At 37.5% G+C, this 20,473-nt stretch overlaps 1 protein-coding gene across 18 annotated transcripts in view; it reads left to right on the top strand.

Annotated features, from left to right (window-relative positions):
* AKT3 (AKT serine/threonine kinase 3) overlaps positions 1-20,473 on the top strand; it is a 181,080-nt gene that overhangs the window by 131,085 nt on the left and 29,522 nt on the right. For all 18 annotated transcript variants that reach the window (XR_014490886.1, XR_014490887.1, XR_014490888.1 and 15 more), the window contains 3 exons: positions 5,251-5,465; positions 7,691-7,778; positions 19,684-19,786. Coding sequence is in view for 14 of the 18 variants with exons in the window: in XM_083349923.1 (XP_083206049.1) it covers positions 5,251-5,465; positions 7,691-7,778; positions 19,684-19,786 (406 nt within the window). In the remaining 4 variants the exon portion in view is untranslated. The remainder of the gene's footprint in view (positions 1-5,250; positions 5,466-7,690; positions 7,779-19,683; positions 19,787-20,473) is intronic.

Raw genomic sequence — 20,473 nt, 5'->3', positions numbered from 1 at the left:
TTCTTGCTTGCAGGCAAGTGGTATTTCTTGCAGATATTCCAGTGCTCTGTTATTGCTACTTTGTCATGCTGTTCTTTATAGTCAATCTATGCAATTTTCTTGCAGAGTGAGTCTCCTTGAAAAATTTCTCTCTTGTTATTAACGACTCCCAGTCTGTCACCATTAACTATTTGTAATAGTTGTTGGATCCACTTTTAGCAAAACCATCTTCAGTTCACCATTTCTTCCCTAGAAGTTTCCCCAGTTGAACTATTTTATTTCTTCTTGCATGTCAAAATTAGTAATAATTTTGGGATTTGGGATTTTCTAATGAATCTTCATTGCTGAGCAGGCAATTATAGAATTTATCTCCTATTAGAGGACTCTGTGAGCACTATGAAAAAAATTAACCTTATTTACACTGAAAACACAGTCAACTATTGTGCTGTTTTCTTGCAATGTCTGCATTTCTGTAGCATTATTCATCCCTCTAAATGTACAATAATTTTAAAATAAAATGTTGCTGACATAAATATACAACACTTGAAGTGTTAAGTACATTTTTGGCATTTCAGCTTCATTATGTCCAGTCCTCAAATGCATGAACAGATAATCATATGAATATTAGTTATTTTTCACATGCTTATGTGATCACACAAAAAGTACATGCTAAAAAGAAACAGATGGTGACAGATGGGAAAGGTTGAATAAGGTGGTTTTGGAATCCTAGAAAATGTACTTTGGTAATAGTATAAAAATAAAAATTATTTGAATGCCAAGTAAGAATATACAGAACAAATGATTGGTAATTATTTTCATGTAATGGTAATTTTGATTAAGTGACTTTCACTGTCAATATTCTATCTTATTTATATTAAAGCCTAATATAAAAGAATGGGTTTATATGCAAACATTCTTGAAAGTAAGAACTCATTACTTACTAACAATTAACTTTGGAGTTTATTTTTGTATCACTGTTCAATAAAATAATATTTAGCTGGATGGTGGGAGCCTCTCAGAAAGTAAATAATTTTTATTTTTCGGTTTTCCTGAAGTACCGGTACAGTTTTTATAATACTTCAAAGCTAGATTTAAAATTGCTACTCAGTTTTATATTTAACTATGTGCCTAAAACTATTCATGTTCTCTTAGTAATCTCATTAAATTTCTGAAACAGCTTCTGTCCGTTATGTAAAGTTTTTTTTTTGCATAATTGGAAAGGGCCATTTAGGCCATCAAGTCCAGTCTCCTACTCAGTATAGGACTCTAAATTAAACATGTCTGACAGATGGCTGCCAGCCTCTACTTGAGCACAACCAGTGAAAGGAGTTCACCTCCTCCCTTGATCTTGTTTTTAAATAGTAGTCTTTGATGTTCCAGTCCCAGTTTATTTGAAAAGGCACAACTATTGAAAAGACAGTCCATCAGGGCTGTATAATGTAGTCAGTGATCAATCAGAGAAATTTATTTTAAAACATACGGATAAAATAAAAGACATCCCTAATTAATAACATGAAGTATTTTGATGATAATGTTTTATTAAAGTAAAAAAGGATGGATAGATAGAAAGAAATATACACCTTCTCCCCAAGAATATTTTGATGGGTCAGTTTCATTAGAGTCCTGATGGGGCAGTGGTTAAAAATATAGGATTGCAGGCAAATTCTGCTCACAGCCTGGAGTTTGATCATGATGGGGCTATCTGTCTTTCCAGGATGGTAAAATGAGCATCAAGATTGTTTGGGGGCAATATACAAATAATGCTCCAACACTGTAAACCTCCCAGAGAGTGTTGTAAAGTGCTATGGAGCAGTATATAAACCTAAAATGCTATACTAAATGCTATTAGTAATGTCCCAAAGTTAATCCAACAGTTGTCAGTTGCAATTCGATACAGTCACATTTCAGAACAGTTCATTTTTATCCATATGTCCGCTGTATTGTATGTGTTGAGATTGTTTACAGTGGAAATAAAATGTTCAGAACTTGTTGCTCCCATCAGAAGTAAAATTATGCTTGAGCTCAAGTTTGTGTGCTTATTCTGGAATTGTCTGGTTCTTAGAGATGGCCTGGAGAAGTCCTTGAAGTTTTCTTAGCCAGTTTTTTTGGAAGAAGTTTGTCATTGTTTCCTTCCTGGGGCTGAGAGAAAGTGACTGGCCCAATGTCACTCAGCCAGCTTTGTGCCTAAGGCAGGTCTAGAATTCACTGTTTCCTGGTTTCTAGCCTGATGCCTTAACCATTACAACAAACTCTTTCTCAGTTGTGGTTTAACACCGTCCAAAATAAGCTCACTATACTCAATGATATGAAACATAACATTCACAGTAAAAATCAAAATGAATAAATTGGAAAAGAGAAACATGATGCTGTATATTTTTCTTGAAAACATAAAATAGTTCTGTCTGTTGCAAGACATTATGTGAGTAAAATCATGCTTTAGGTTAAAACAATCAAATAATCTATTAACTGGAAACCATGACTTTTGTCAACTGTTGTTTTTAAATCTTTGAAATTTATTGAAGTATCCTAATTTAGAGAAAATATATTTATTATAACAACTGATAAATCCCACCTTGATATGGTAAGGTTGAATTGAAGTGACATATTTTGTCTAAATTATTCAAAAGTTTCTAGATCTGTTTCATTAGATATTTTATTGATGGTGCCCTCAAAGTAAATGTTAGGTTTTATTAAATATACTTTAAAAAAAAGCCTCAGACACTTCATATTTTACCAGGTATATTTTTCCTTCTTTTAATGCAAAAGGGGATCTCCATTCTAAGTATGTTACAATAGATATGTGAATAATGTAACAATAACAAAGTTTGCTTTTCACCACGCTGACACTTTTATTCATGTATAAACTGAAATAGTTCAAATTATTTTTATATGATCAACTAAATTTTGTTTAATCAGTTTAGTGTCAATTAAATGTAATAGGCCCAAAATGGTTTATATAGCGTTAATATACTTATTGGGCAAGTATAATTTAATGCACAACAATGGTTCTGCATTACTGTCTATTGTTTTCAACACTGCAAAATAGTACTTTATCGCATTGATTATTAAAACAAGCAGAAAACCTCTGAAATACTGTTTTTATTTCTATGCAAATAAATTCTAAACGTAATTGATATACATACTAGTACACCATTTATTTAGACAGATGTAGGATTTGATTATAGGCATAATCCCTATATATGAAGAAATATTTCTCTGTTTCATCTTAGTGCCATTCAATAAATTTACAGGTGTACCTTAACAATGAAGGGATTTATTATACAATGATGTATACAATTGTATCATATTATATGGTACTGGAAAAAATATAGGAATATTTTCTTTGTTCCAGCAGTCCTAATTATAACAGCAAGAACAACAACAACAATGGCATGACAAAAGTACCCATAACGGTGCATTGGAATATCTGCAAGAAATATCACTTGTCTGCAAGCAAGAACTAGTGGGACCACAAAACAGACAAACTAATAGATAACAAAGAAACTAAAGTTCTCCGGGATTTTAGAATTCAAACGGACAAGCATCTGCCACATAACACCAAAGACTTAACTATTATTGATAAGAAAGATTTTTTAAAAGTCTGGATAGTGGAGATTGCAATACCTGCAGACAGCAGAATAGTAGAGAAAAGAATATAGGAAAAAAAATATCACAAAACACAAAGACCTGCAAATAGAAGTAGAATGCCTTTGGCAAAAGAAAACAAAAGTAGTATCAAACAAAATTAAACAAATTTAACCTTGAAAAGAATGCCAAGACATCTGGAGCATCACTTGAACACCATCGGCATTGATAAAATCCCCACCAGTCACTTGCAAAAAGCTATTTTAGTTGATACAGCTTACATTCTGCAAAAATATGTTTAATATTATTAAATTAACAATATTTATCTATCCCAGGGGTCTGGGAAGGACTCAGTAGATGGACAAAAAGGCCAAATACAGCCTAAACTTCTGCTTGAAAGTGCAACCAACCATAATAATAAGCACCTGCTACATAACACTCAAGAGTTAACAATTATTGATAAGAAAAAAATATGTCTGTATAGTGGATGTTGCAGTACCTGAAGACAGCGTAATAGAAGAGAAAAGAATTGGAGAAAATCAGAAAATACAAAGACCTGCAAATAGAAGTAAAACGGCAGTGGCAAAAGAGAACAAAGTTAGTATCAATAGTCATAGGTGCTTTGGGTGCAATCCCCCAAAATCTGGCATACTGCTTGATGACTTTTGTCATTGACAGAATTACCATCACTTAATTACAGATTGCAACGTTACTTGGTACAGTTTATATCCTGTAATGATACATTTAACAAATAACATTTGTCTATCCCAGATCCTTGGGAAGAATTCGAAAGGTGGATAAAAATGCCAGATCCAGTCTAAGCATCTGGCTGATTATACAACTAACCATAATAATTAAAAAATAGTGTCATGTAGTCGTTAAGCTGTAAGATAGCCTGGTTGTAGTCTTATCTTTTGCCAAGGAAGTTCACTGGATGGCTTTGGCCAATCACTCCCTCTGTCCAAGCTTCCTCAGAGAATTGTTTTGAATAATAGAAAAGAATGTTCTATGTGCTGCTTTCCACTGTTGATTGAAAGACAAACATTAAACCAAACCTATCCCTTATATGTTGTTTAACTCTTAGGGCAGTGTTTCTCAACCTTAGCAACTTAAGCAGTGTGGTCTCCAATTCCCAAAATCCCTCAGACAACATTCTGGCTGAAGAATTCTGTGAGTTGAAGTCTACACAGAGCTTAAAAGTTGTCAAGGTTTTAAAGCGCTGCCTTGGAGCATTAATTTTTGTCATAACAATGCCATAGCAAGTAGAATATATTGTATTCCCTGTGGTATCTCCAGAACTTTTGCAACCACATCAGTGCTTCCAAAGTGGAAGATGGAAAAATGAAATACTTTATGACCAGGACTGTGCTCCACTCTGCTGAATTGAATCCTTGATTTTAATAGATAAAACAGTAGAGCTCAAGGCACATAATTGATACTTTTAAAGCAGATGCTCAAAAGTTAGCTTTTAAATAATGTACATCTGTGTTTACCTACAAGGGTAATGACCTCAAAATGGAGGATGCTGCCTTGTTTAAACAAAGACTAAATATAATACTATCATTTGTTTCCTGTTCGTTAGAAAACTATCATAATGTTCTCTTTTAAAGGATAATTATTTCAGAAATAATCTGTCAGTAAATATATATGTGTCTAAGTGTTAATGTCTTGATAATACTATTTTAGGTTTTGGAAGACAACGATTATGGTCGTGCAGTGGATTGGTGGGGCCTTGGTGTTGTCATGTATGAAATGATGTGCGGCAGATTGCCATTCTACAACCAGGATCATGAAAAACTTTTTGAACTCATTCTAATGGAAGATATAAAATTTCCTCGAACTCTCTCATCTGATGCAAAATCATTGCTTTCAGGTCTCCTGATAAAAGATCCAAATAAACGGTAAGTTTAAAGTATAACAGTTAGATATTAAAATATACAAGGGAATGAAAAAGAATGAAATGAAATGGGAATTGCTTTTAATATTTTAATTGCTTTTAAAAAAATTCCTGTTTAAGCAACATGACGCTCTTTTCCCCACAGTGAACAGGAATTAAATAACTGATAACTTCTCTCTGTTGAACTATGGACTTTTTATAGGATCAGAAGCAGCAAAGTTTATAACTGAAGAGGTAATATCTCTTAAGAACTAAAATAGTGCTTAGTTAGTGAATACTGGACTTTTCAGTATTTGAATTATATATTACATTTCTAAATATAATAAATTAGGTATAAAAAGTGATTAGTTGGTAATAATATTCTTTGGGATCACTGCAAATAATGGGATATAATTATTAAGATTGTAGGTCTGCTATTGGCTCTCAAAACTCAAAAAGAGGTATTAATGCTTTTGGATTGAGATTACAATGATGAACCATAGAAGTCGCCCATATTTTTCTGAAACAAATTGTAACCTGCTATAGAGTTTCGGAGAAAATAACAGCTCTTCACTTACCAAATTACTTCCTATGAGTAATTTAGGAATTTAGGAGAAAAAACTTCATGGTGTCATAACTCTAGTTGGGCACTCTTCCTCTCCTTGTAAATTCAGTTGTCTTGTTTGAATCAACAGGTTCTGCAGTTTAATTTAAAAGACAGCATTACTATGGAATGTAAGGGTATAACATAGCACCTCTCTGTAATTCTGTAAATTTGTCTTTTCCTAGGTTTGACACTAATGATCTCAGGAAAAGGCATATCTCAGTAGTTGCATGGAAGCAAATGCAGAATTTGCTACATTTTATTCATATTCCTTAGAAAATGGTCACAGACACCTATATTTTTATTTATATGTTTATACACATAAACACACAGTGTGTTTCTTTAGGTTGCTGCATGCCATAATTGAAGTCATAACCCTAATCATAATACTAATATGATGAAACATGCTTTATGATGCCATGATACAAGGGGAGAAGTTTGCGTTGCAACTTTGTGGTACATTGCTCATTACATGCTCACCTTGTTCCTCTTTGCAGATTAAAGTAGCATAAAAATGCTCAAAATATATAATTTTAAATAGATTTTATGAAAAAATATATAAACTACATTCAAAGAAAAAGAGTAAATGTGAAAGAGAAAAAAGAACACAAACATATACAAACATTTGAAACGTGTTAGACATTAAAAGAATTAAAAGGGAGCTATAGCCTGAATATGTTTATGGTCAAAGGAGAATATTTATAGTGAGGTAAGCAAGATAGTCTTATTGTATGAAGCAGAAAAAAATGAAAAAGCTAATTTTGAATAAGTTTGGTTATCTTTAAATGTAAGCAGGGAAATTGTAATGTAACATTACTAAAATTATAGCATTATTTAAAAAATGTATAGAAAACTGAAAAAAACCCCAGTAGAAATAGTTTTTTTTAACAAAATCAGAAAGTATGGTAGCGATATTTAGAAATAAAATGGGAAAATTATACCAAGCCATAGTGTAAAATATCACTTTCTCAAGATTGGAAATGTGTTCAAGTTGTTTTGATAAACAGTGTGACTGATAGAAGCACTAAGGGATAATTCCTGGGATCTAAGTTTCCTGAATTGTGTCTTTTATCTTAGATGTTATTACTTTGATTAATTGCTGCCAATCTCACATACATGATGCTGGGTGATTTACAAAAAAATAAAACAAATAATATAAAATAAAAAACATAGGACCCAAAAATCATAAAATAACCATTAACAATACCAACAGATTGGCTCTATCACACAGGTGGGGTCTCAGTTGAAGTAAAAGGAACAGAAAGTGCAGAAAACTTTCTAATGTGCATTTGTCTCATGCAAAATTCAGTTTTTGCTTTAGGATTATAATCTGTATGAGGATTCCTGTATTTACAATCCAATTAATTTAGATAGCAAATTTTAATAACTGCAAGTGAAAGTACATGAGTTCCAAATTGTATTAAGGAAGGCATACAATAATATATGCATTGTTAATTTTTCAAAACAAATTCTCTAACTTGAAATTTGTTTTTTAATTATGAAATGGCTTACTTATTAAATCTCAAGTTATTTCATGGAATAATTTTAAATTTTTTTTAGGGATCACATGGGTCTCTGGGTAATTTTTCCCCTCTTTTCTTTTTTTACTAATAAGAATTGTATTATTTACACTCTTCCCCCAATAGTCTTGGTGGAGGACCAGATGATGCTAAAGAAATTATGCGACACAGCTTCTTTGTTGGAATAAATTGGCAAGATGTATATGATAAAAAGGTAGGTTTATATCAGATAAAACAGAATCCCTAAGAAATCCCAAAGAGAATATACCTTATTTGAAATATAACAAATGTATATCAAGTAAATGCATATCAGGTAAAAGATAGCAAACTAGCAAACAACAACAAACCCCCCAGTATATCTTAAAAATTGGGTCACATATGTCATCTGGTCTGTATCCGTGTGTGTGTGTGTGTGCACAGTCGAGGTATCTGTGATATTTGAAGTCTTTTTGTGGCCATTTTGGAACTTTTTCTTAGGGACAGTGAAAGCATTTCCATTGGGATAGTTGCTGAAATGAACTATCTTGCCTCAGTGTGCCAAGCAGAAGATTCAGATGATCACTTTGTGTAGCTTTCCTGTCAGTAGCTTACAACTTTTTTTTACTCATCTTTCCTTTGGGCTTTATAAGCCTAATCTATAACTTAGTTTAAGTCTTGAGGTACTATGTCACATTGAAGAAGGAATTCTTGTCTGGGCTATTAGTATTGCTTCAAAATTTGGGTTGGAGGGAGTGTTAAGCGTCCTCAGGTAATTTTTAACATACTGAAACTTTACAGTGTCACAGCATTTTAATATTGCTTAAATATGTTTCTTTGAAAATCTATTGTAAAAGATTTTCAAACATCAAGGAGAGAAGCAACCTAGAACTAAGGAGAAACTTCCTGACAGTTAGAACAATTAACCAGTGGAACAACCTGCCTCCAGACGTAGTGAATGCTCCAACACTGGAGGTTTTTAAGAAGAGACTGGACAGCCATTTGCCTGAAATGGTATAGGGTTTCCTGCCTGAGCAGGGGGTTGGACTAGATGACCTCCAAGGTCCCTTCCAACGTCGTCTTCTTCTTCTTCTTCTTCTTCTTCTTCTTCTTCTTCTTCTTCTTCATCATCATCATCACCATCATCACCATCATCATCATCATCATCATCATCATTATTATTATTATTATTATTATTATTATTATTATTATTATTATTATTATTATTATTATTATTATTATTATCCCTTAATCTAGGTTTGGGAAAGTATATTAGTTAGATTTTTGTCTATAGCTGAGGAACAATAAAGGAAATTGCTTAGAAGTAATTCTACATAAGGGGCGTGGTGGCTCAGTGGGTTAGGACGCTGAGCTTGTCGATCAGAAGATCAGCAGTTTGGCGGGTCGAATCCCGAGTGCCGCGTAACAGAGTGAGTGCCTGTTACTCGTCCCAGCTTCTGCCAACCTAGCAGTTCAAAAGCACGTAAAAATGCAAGTAGAAAAATAGGGACCACTACAGTGGGAAGGTAACAGCGTTCCGTGCGCCTTTGGCGTCTAGTCATGCCAGCCACATGACCACGGAGACGTCCTTGGACAAACGCTGGCTCTTCAGCTTTGAAACGGAGATGAGCACTGGCCCCTAGAGTTGGAAACGACTAGCACGCATGTGTGGGGGAACCTTTACCTTAATTCTACATATCTTTCTCAGGTTTTGGAGCCAAATATCTTTGGTGAGAGTGAGTGAAGCCCTTTCAACTTTGTATTGTGTGGGTTCATTTTTTTAATTACTATCTTTTTGTCATCTTTGCCATATTTTATTCTTCAGTTTTGTTTATTTTGTTTATTTTATCTTGTTTTTAGTGTTTTTATTTGTGAACTGCCCTCAGTTGTTTGATGTTGGGCAGCATATAGATTTTAAAATAATTACAAATATTTTCCTAGTTCCAAATTATGTTGAATATTTTCTAAGATCACTGAATTAACAGTGTATACATTAAGATTAACACAATTTAATAATTTGCAGCAGAATCCTCTGCATATTTTTCTAGAAATCAAACTATGTTTGGTGGAGCTTATTCTTTGGTGAGTGTTTAGAGGGTTGTATTATTAAAGATTGATGAATTATAAATTAAAACAATGGGGAAAATTTATGTCAAATTGTATTGATTTATTACATAGTTTCAAACTTCTTTTTTAAAAACTAAAGGGAAGGGAAAATGCTTTTTCAGTCATATTTATTTGGTATTGAGAAAACAATTTAGCAAATATAAACATAACACATTTTCTGTGGCAGTTTGCAACTTGCTGTAGAGTTGGATACTACTGGAACAGTACATGAATGCTGACAGCAAATAAATAATGAAGCTAATTAGCAAACGTCAGCTATTTTATGCAATTCAAAAAAAAATCACACTATTCAAAATAGAAGAGTAAATTTATTAACATTTTCTCAATCTCCAGGTGCTAAGTTTGTGAAAGTAAAAAAAGAATATTCTATAATTTCATCTTAAAAACATTTACAAAAATTAATAACAGAAGCTTTTTTGATAAATAAATGAGTAAAAGGGAAAATAAAATTCAGGATAATTTTAATTATAGTGGCACACTGGTTAGAATATATTGCCGGCTAAAAAACTCTGTCCACAGCCATAAATTCAATCCTGACCAACTCAAGGTTGACTAGGCCTTCCATCCTTCCAAGGTCATAAAATGAGAACCCAGTTTGTTTGGGGCAATATGCTGACTCTGTAAACTGCCCTGAGTGTGCTGTAAAACACTTTCGAGTGGTATATAAGTCTAAGTGCCTTTGCTATTATTTGAAAGTATTTAATACTTAATATTCATGTCTATACAATAAGAAAGAATACAAAATATTCTTCTGTATTTTCTACATTAAGGGATACATGGACTCTAGAACTAATTTGCTTAATTTCACTGGGCTGTATCCTAAAAACCATAGCTGGAATCCAGCATCTGGAAAGTGGAAGTTTGTAGCCTCTGTCAGCAGAGCTCCCTGTACACTCAGTGTTTGGAGCCTCTTCAGAACTGATCTTTCTCCAAAACAGGAATATCACAGCATTGGTAAGGATGGGAACCAGAAACACATGGAGCTGTGATGTTAATTAAAGTTAAATTTATTAGTTTGTATAAACTATTAGTTTGTATAAACTAATACAATAAATAACCAGTGTACGTCTTTCTAACATCCAGTATTTTTGCTAGGTGAGTGCAGTGTGCACATGTGAACTTATTACACAAAACCAGTCTGCGGTAAACTTGTGATACTAAAGCTGCTAGTGAAAATATGCTATGTTATATTATTCATTTCTACTAGGAACTGGATTCATGTCATGAATTATAAAAGATGTGCATTTTGCTTCTGGTTCAACTCATATTTCTCATAAGTTTCTATTATAAATATTAGGTTTTTTTCTGTTTAAAAATGATGAATTAGTTCTAAATTCTCAGCTGTACATTCACATATGTAGAAAATTAATCTGCAAACTTTTGACATGTATTGCAGCCGTGAAAAGATTATGGTTTTGTGTGTGTGTAGCAATCTAACAGTTAAACTCTAATTTTATAGACAGAATTTGGAGCTGTTCAATTTTAGTCCAAATCACACTCATATTAAGTATTCACATATAAGATGTCTGAGTTTCTCAAATATTAATACATTATATTGAATTACACATTGTTTAGATTTAAGGTAAAATGTATGTTAAATATGTGTCATGCTTTTTTCAAACAAGTACTCAAGTCAATTATAAAAAAAAGATTAAATTCTAAATTCCTAATCCATTAATATAGGTTGAGAAAAATGTAGCATTCTTTTATGCCTTCAATGAAGTTTCTTGGATTTCAGCAAAATAAAATAGCCTCAAAATTTATGGCAATATGTGTTGTCTATACTTTACAATTTTTCACAATATGGATTATTTCAAATATTGTATTATTGTATTTGTAAATTGACTGTGTACCAGAATAATGCATGTAACTCTTGTTTGGTAGGATGCTAGCAACCGACTGAGTAATTTTAGAGTGAACATGACTGGGACAAAACTAGGTTTTGGTTGTACTTATGGCATAGTATCAAAATGGGCTACAACTGATGGTTTTTGTATCCAGACATCAGCAGTGAATGCTGAATGTGGCATGAATATGCCTAAGCTAGTTAACCTATTTTTGTTCATTTTCTAATTTCTTATCACAGCATTTTGATTAATGAAAACTATGACAGGCAATTGAACTCAATATTTTGGATAATAATCATGGCCTACAGATGACTGTGAATTTATGGTGAAGAGTATGATTTTCAAAATTAAAGGAAAAACTAGGTGGGAAGTCTGAAATCAATCTGAATCAAGATAATCTGATCTGTAGAGAGAATGTATGCATGGAATTAAAGATGTAGGTTAAATTATGAAATTAGTACATTAAAATGTATACCAGAAAATATGAAGGTAAGAATTCATAGGTTAGTGCTAATTGTGTGTTATACTCCAATGAATGGAGATAATAAAAGAACTGGGAGTCCACTTTGGGGAGGGGGAGGAGTGCAACATTGGAATAGACGTGACCTTAGGGAAAAAGTTTTTATGTTAAATGACAAGAATGGGTGGGAGGGAGGCAAGATGAGAGAATGCAAAGAGAGAGAGAGAGAGAGAGAGAGATTGGGTCATTCAGAGATAGACTGAATGAAAATGGTGATTGACTAATGTATGTTATCTTGAACATATGGATGCATGTGTACACAAAGCTAATGAATGAATCTAAACTGATTGTTTCTGTTGTTAGTTTAAGACAATTACTGAAGGATACAAGTATGAAGAGAAACTTACATCATTTTTTTTAGTGTTGAACTTGAGAAAAAAATGGTCATAAAAAAAGAAAAAGGTTAAATAAACTAGAGTGAAAGCTCTTTGACAGGAAGAGGAAATATGAGCTGTATTTGAAAAAGCATTAAAAATAATTCAATCTTTCAATAGAATGAATAGAAACTGGATGTAAGGTAATGTTGAAGTTGCTTATCCTCTAGAGTCTAGACTACCATAAAAATGTTTGAATTTACATTTATGGAAAGAATGAAAAAGAAAGCTTGGTGGAATGATGAAAGCAAAAAGGCTCTGGGTAAGAAAAAAAATGCATGCTCTAGAATAATTGCTGAAAAAACATGTATATTTATTTCTTTCATTTATATGTCTGCTCCACTCACAAAAAAGATCTTGGGCAACGTATAGTTAGATCAAAGCATAAAAAACCCCCAAATGTTAAAAACAAAATACAGCATCCAGTACAGAATAACCAAGCCAATTTCATTCATGTTGTTTCATTGTCTGGATGGCTTATTCTATGCTTTAAAGTCCTGAGGAAATAACCAGGTTATCAGACCCATGAAACAGGACAGCAGGATTGGGGTCATCTAAATCTTGGGGAAAATGTTCCATAGGGCAAGTGTTGTGACAGTGAAAGCGTGCTTTCTGGTCTTGCCAGGTGACACTGTTTCTTATAAAAGTCCCACAGCATGCCCATTCTGCCAGATTCCATAGGATGAACAGAGATAATTGTGACAGATGGTCACACAAATAACCTGGCCCTGTGCCGTGAAGGACTTTATAGGTGATAATCAGCACTTTGAATTGCATCCAGAAGCCTAAAAGGAACTAGTATAGCTCACAAAATAATGGTGCTACATGCAACATGACTTCAGGACCACCAGATCCCGGAGGTCCTGAAGTCTGGAGCAGTTGGGGAAGTTGGGGAAAAAAGAAAACAGTCTAGTCCCCCCCCCCAGATCAAATAATAGCAGTGTTTGCGGCAATATAGCTGCTTGCACTATGGTAAGTCATTTGACAGCTGCAGGATGCAGATTGGCAGTCCAACTGAGCCACCTGCTGCTCCTGTTCTCATTGCAACGCATATTCCAGACATCTTCTGGAATGTAAAGGGCAGGCAGCATAGGGGTGCTATCAGCACAATACTCAGGGGGAGAGCAAAACACTCCAGCCAGATATGCTTCTATTATTACCCAAGGGAGGAATAAAACCAGTGTTACCACCATTGCAGAACCGATTAAATTTTCTCAGTGAAATGGCAGCAACTCCTGCTCAATTCTCCCATCTACTGAATAGCTGATCAGTGGTGCTTCATTATTGCTTTTCCACTGCCCAATTGCTGACTGGTTGCACAATTCTTGTCAAAAAGGAGAACTGTGGAAAGGGTTTGTATAGTTGCCTCAGAGGCCCTCTGTGACGTGAGCCACCACTACTACTATGATGGCACAAAGCCTCACTGCCACGATCTCATGCAAAGAGGTTCTAAAAACCTCCACCATTCACCTAGGACTTTTAAAAATCTGTCTAGCTCAGCAGTCCCCAACTTTTCCAGCTCTGCAGACTGGTGGTGGAGTCGGGGGGGGGAGGGGATGGTTTTGCATGTGTGCATGCTGCTTACTCAAATAGAGCTTTGTGCATTCTCCTGCTACTTGTGCAGCTGAGTTCCAAATGGGCCAGGGCCTGGCACCAGGCTGTACATCAGGGTTGGGGACCCCTGCTATAGCTCTTATTCAGTATATTTATTTCTATAAAACTTAACTCTCCCATCCCTAGCACACATCTGGCGTTGGCACAATTGGGAGTGGGGAGATTTTGTAATGTATGTGGAGTAAGGGATGTGGAGGATGAATGTGCAAAGAAGTGAAAATGGTTATGAGAGTCATTGTTGAATGAAATTTATGAGTGATATGTAAAATATAATCAAATAAGTTCATTTATTTTATACCGATACATAAGAAATATAAAGAACAAAAAGCTTTAGGACATCGTGAAAGCAAGGTTGGCTTGCAAGAGTATAAAGGCAAAAAAGAATATGGTGAATGGTGTTCTTATGAACTGCCTTTTTTGTTTACTACTACTTTTTGCTGCTTTATAACATTGCTTACCCTGAAGAAAATTGCCTGAATACTCTGTACCTATTACTAAGATTTATTGTTTTATCTAACACCAATTAATTCAAAAGTTCTGCTTTTTCTATGTCAGAACTTTGAGATTAGAGTAACTACCATCTGAGCATATCCTCTTTGGTCTGATTTTGCTGATGTAGAAAGTGTTTTAATAGTTTGTTTTTAAGTTAATGAATGTTTTCTAAAAATGTATATCATAAATCCTGTATATAGTATATAAGTCTGATTAAGATTTAATTACAGATACACTGATCCAAAACAGAAAAAAGCCTAAAATAATTAGTTTATAAGGACCTTTGATCTAAAAAGCCTGATACGAAAGGGCAGATTAATGCTGATTCAGCTTCTTTGCTGTTAGGTGGCAGCCTTGCAGGGCTGCTAAGTTTCTTTCTTGACTTTCTGGATTTTCAGGAAAAGAAGGAAGGATAGATGAACAGATATAGATATAGAAAAAGAAGTTACGATTTTCAGGTTTGAAATGATTATCTAAAACTTGGAATAATAAGAGTTGGAAGGGATCTTGGAGGTCTTCTAGTAAAACACCTTGTTCAGCTGTACCACTCTGTACAAATGGCTGTCCAGTCTCCTCTTGAAAACTTCCAATGATGGAGCACTTACATCTTCTGGAATTAAGCCGTTCCACTGACTAATTGTTCTCACTGTCAGGAAATTTTCAGTTTAGTTCTATGTAGGTTGGATCTCTCTTTAATGATCTTCCACCTGTTACTTCTTGTCCAGCCCTCAGGTACCTTGGAGAATAAACCAACTTCTTCTCTGTGACAGCCTTCAAGTACTGGTAGACTGCTATCATATCATGACTAGTCCTTCTCTTTGTAAGACCTGGCATACATAATTTCCTCAATCATTCATCATATGGCTTTGCCTCCAGACCTTTTATCAGCTTTGTTGCCCTTCTTTGCCCTGTTTCTATAGTCTCTCTATTTTGCATTGTGGTGATCAGAATGGGATTCTGTATTCCAAGTGTGGTCTCACCAGTGCAGTATAAAACGGTAATGACACCTCACATTTATTTATTTACTTACTTACTTACTTACTTAAATTTATGTGCCGCCCTTCTCCCTAAGGACTCAGGGCAGCTCACAACAATAAAAATTAAAAAAGAACAAACATAGAATGAAAATTTAAAAAGAATTAAACTAGTAGATACAATGATAAAATGACAATTTAAAACTCAGTAAAAAACCTAATTAAAATACGTAGTCAATCCAGACCCGCTTGTTGAAACAACCAAGTCTTCAGGTCACGGCGGAAGGACCGAAGGTCAGGTGCCGTCCGCAGCTCCAGAGGTAGTTCGTTCCAAAGGGTCGGCGCACGCACAGAGAAGGCTCTCCCCCTGGGGGCCACCAGCTGGCATTGCCTGGCAGACGGCACCCTGAGGAGGCCAATTCTGTGGGAGCGAACGGGGCGATGGGAGGTTGACAATGGCAGCAGGAGGTCTCGCAAATACCCTGGGCCTAAGCCATGTAGGGTTTTAAAGGTTATTACCAGCACCTTGAAACACACTCGGAGAGCAACCGGAAGCCAATGCAGCTCACGCAGGAGTGGTGTAACATGGGAGTACCGAGATACTCCCATAAGCACCAGTTGAAGCCTCCGGGTGCTCTCCAATGGCAGCCCCATGTAAAGAGCATTGCAGTAATCCAGACGAGAGGTGACAAGGGCATGAGTAACCGTGCATAGGGCATCTCGGTCCAAGAAGGGGCGCAACTGGCGCACTAGGCGAACCTGTGCAAAGGCCCACCTGGTCACGGCCGTTAAATGATCTTCCAGGTTGAGCCGTGAATCAAGGAGGACACCCAAGTTGTGAGCCCTTTCTGAGGAGGGCAGTACCTCCCCTCCATTAAAAGAGATGGAACTTGTTGGACAACACAAGATGCCGGTATCCACAGCCACTCGGTCTTGGAGGGGTTGAGCCTGAGCCTGTTCCTACCCATCCAGACCCGTACCACCTCCAGGCACTGGGACATCATGTCAAGGGCATCACTGGGTTGGCTCTGGGTGGAGATGAACAACCGGGTATCATCTGCATATTGGTGATACCTCACCCCAAAGCTGCGAATGATCTCACCCAGCGGCTTCATATAGATGTTAAACGAGGGGGGAGAGAACTGACCCCTGGGGCACCCCACAAGTGAGGGGCCTCGGGGTGGATCTCTGTCCCCCTGCCAATACAAACTGTGAACGGCCAGAGAGGTAGGAGGAGAACCACTATAAAACAGTGCCTCCCACTCCCAGCCCCCGAGCCGTCGCAGCAGGATACCATGGTCAATGGTATCAAAAGCCGCTGAGAGGTCAAGTAGGACCAGGACAGAGGAACAACCCCTGTCTCGGGCACGCCAGAGGTCATCCACCAGTGCGACCAATGTCGTTTCTGTGCTGCAACCGGGCCTGAAACCGGACTGGTACGGGTCCAGATAGTCCGCTTCCTCCAGGAATTGCAGGAACTGATGCACCACCACACTCTCAACAACCTTCGCTACAAAGCGAAGGTTGGAGACAGGACAATAGTTACTCAACAAGGCTGGGTCCAGGGCAGGCTTCTTGAGGAGGGGCCTTACCACTTTCAAGGCGGAGGGCAAGACACTGTCTATCAAAGAAGCATTGACCACTGCCTGGAGCCAGCTCCCTGTCACCTCCCAGGTGGCCAAAACCAACCAGGAGGGACATGGGTCGAGTAAACAATTGGTAGTGCTCAGTTTACCCATGATCCTGCCCATATCATCCAGAGTCACAGGGTCAAACTCACCCCAAATGGTATCCTTGGGACCTGCCCCCTCCACTTAGCCGGATTCCGTCCAGTCGGAGTCCAAGCCTGCCCGGATCTGAGTGATTTTATCCTGCAGATACTGTACAAATTCCTCAGCCCTACCTTGCAAGGGGTCATCCCTCGATCCCTGGTTAAACAGGAAGCGGGTCACTGAACAAGGCGGCTGGGTGGTTATCTGCGGGCGCAATGAGAGCGGAAAAGTGAACACGCTTTGCTGCTTCCATCGCCACTAGGTAAGACTTCAAATAAGTTTTTAGCTGTGTTCGATCAGATTCGGACCCGCTGGATCTCCAACAGCTCTCAAGGTGTCTTTTCCGGCACGTCATCTCCCGGAGCCCCTTGGTAAACCAGGGGGCCACCCGGGAACTGCGCCAAGACAGAGGCCGCAAAGGCACAACTCGAATCCAGGGTCCCGGCAGCCGCCCTCTCCCAGGCTTCTACTAGGGCCTCGGCCGAGTCGTTGGCAAGGGAAGCAGGAATTATCCCAAGCTCCGTCTGGAACCTTACAGGGTCCATCAGGCACCTGGGGCGGAATCACCTGGTCGGCTCCGCCTCCCAGCGGCGGGGGGTGGCGAACTGAAAGTCTAGCTAGAGAAGGAAATGATCGGACCATGACTGGGGTTGGATGGTTAAGTCCCCCTTACCTAGATCATTAATCCACTGCCCAGAGATAAAAACCAGGTCGAGTGTGTGCCCTCCACTATTGATTGATTGATTGATTGATTGATTGATTGATGGGATTTATATCCCGCCCTATCTCCCGAAGGACTCAGGGCGGCTAACAACAAAACATAAAATTATTTGAGTCAGGTCCATGGCCGTCATGGAAGCCATGAACTCCCAGGCCAACTCAGACGCCTCACCCACGGAAGGTAGATTGAAGTCCCCCAGAACTATAAGCCTGGGGAACTCAAACGCCAACCCGGACAAGATGTCGAGAAGCTTGGGCAGGGCTGATGACACGCAGCTAGGAGACAAGTACGTGATCAATAGGCCCAATTGAACTCCAGGACCCCACTTCAGGAGGAGAGACTCACATCTGCATATCTGAGGGACAGTGGCCTCTCGCGGACAAAGACTCCCTAATAATAACTGCCACGCCCCTGCCCTGGGCCCGCAGCTGGTGAAACAACCGGAAACTAGGTGGGCATAATTCCGAGAGAGGGACGCCCCCTCTTGATCTTTAAACCATCCCTTTTTGGCTTTTTTTGGCAGCAGCAGCAGCAGCACACTGTGGGCTCATACATAAGTGGTGGTCTACTAGGACACCTAGATCCCTCTCATAGTTGCTACTGTTGAGCAGGTACAATCTACTCTATATCTGCATTTTTTTTCTTGCCTATGTGTAGGACCCTGATTTTCTCACTACTGAGTTACATATTGTTGGATAGGGCCCAGTCTGTTCAGGTCCTTCTAAATCTTGAGTCTTCCATCTAAAGAATTAGCTGTTTTCCCCAGTTTGGTGTCTTCTGCAAATTTGCTGAGTTCCCTATCTATCCCTTGTCATTTATGAAGATGTTGAAGAGCACTGAACATAAGACAGAACCTTGAGGTAGCCCACTCTGGCTTCTCTCCATGTAGGTATATTTCCATTGAGGAATACCCACTGAGTGCAGTTGGTCAGCCAGTTGCAAATCCATCTAGTGGTAGTACTTTCTATCTACATTGTTCTATCTTACAAAGAAGTAGGCTGTGGACTACTGTGGATAGGTATTCTCTTATCATTTTCTTGCCTACTTTGACTTGCATTCCTATTCTGTCTCCTATGGTGCTGCTTTTGATAGGCTGAACTATTTTTTCCTTTTGCATGAAGACAGATGCAAAGAATGAAATAAGCAGTTCTGCTTTCTCCCTACTATCCATCACCTCCTTGCCATCTAGAAGGTTCTATAAACCACATGGAACTTTTTTTTAGTCATCGTGGAAGACAGGTTTAAGAAACCAAGACATACATGCAGGGGAAAGGGTGATGTGTGAAAATTGGAATATAATGTACAGTGTGTCCAAGGCCATTTATTTCAATAAATGGATGATTAAAGTTGTGATGTTTATGTTAATGGATGTATTTTCATTTTAGCTTTTTAATATAATGGGTTACTTTAAAATGGGAATAAAATGCTTATCAAATAAGTAAAGACTTGTTTGTGATTTATGAATTCTTTTTTTGTAAGACTGTTTTTTTCCCCTCTCTGTAATTGCTAAAATAGAAATTCATTAGGCTAAGACTTGGCCAAACTAGTTTCTTAGTTGGCATTCGGGTTTCAATTACCCTGTTACCTGTTCTTAACTAGTAGGATAAAATTAATTAATTTCTTCCCTCTTTTTACGATCCTACTTCTAATTTGAAAATGTTCATATTTATTAATAAACATTTTTCTTTTACTACACCTTCAGCTTGTTCCTCCTTTTAAACCTCAAGTGACATCTGAGACGGACACCAGATACTTTGATGAAGAGTTTACTGCTCAAACTATTACAATAACACCACCTGAAAAATGTAAGTATGTCATTATTAAGGAAGGTAGGAGAGGGGGAATTTACATTTCATTTATTTGATTATGAAGAATCTAAGACCATGGTGGTGAACCTATGGCACGCGTGCCACAGATGGCACACAGAGCCCTCTCTGTGGGCACACGCGCTGTCGCCCCAGTCTTAGGCCTTCAGCTGGGTTTTATAAAACCTTTTTGCTTTAGCCCACCGCCGCCGTGTGCAAAAAAAAAAGGTTTAATCAGTCAATTTCAACTTCTCGCAGGAAAAAAAAGATCTCGCAAAATTGGAATTGATTGAACTTTTAGTCCCACCCAGTCTGCCGTTAACACTGCAGCCACGCCCACCCAATGGGCCACACCCACCCGGCACCCGACAATACATAAGTGGGTTTGGGGTTGCAGTTTGGTCACTCGGTCTCTAAAAGGATCGCCATCACTGATCTAAGACATAATCTTATATTACGAAGCTATTATAGCAAATAACAGCTATAATAGTAATTTGTGAATGTTAGCATCCAATGATTACACCAGTCATTGCGGAGGGTCCCTGGGTAGAGATGGGAAAGCCTGGAAAAAACTGGAAAAATTGGGTAAAAAACAGTCCCCCCCCTCATATTTTCCCAAACACCTTTGGGGAAAAATGAGGGGGGAAAAAACAACAGCCTGTTTCCCCCCCCCCCAATTTTCCTGTT

The sequence above is a fragment of the Vipera ursinii genome (genome assembly GCF_947247035.1).
Source record: "Vipera ursinii genome assembly, chromosome: 1".
Classification (NCBI taxonomy): domain Eukaryota; kingdom Metazoa; phylum Chordata; class Lepidosauria; order Squamata; family Viperidae; genus Vipera; species Vipera ursinii.
The sequence above is the reverse complement of the archived record's forward strand: the minus strand, read 5'-3'. Positions and strand labels throughout refer to the sequence as shown.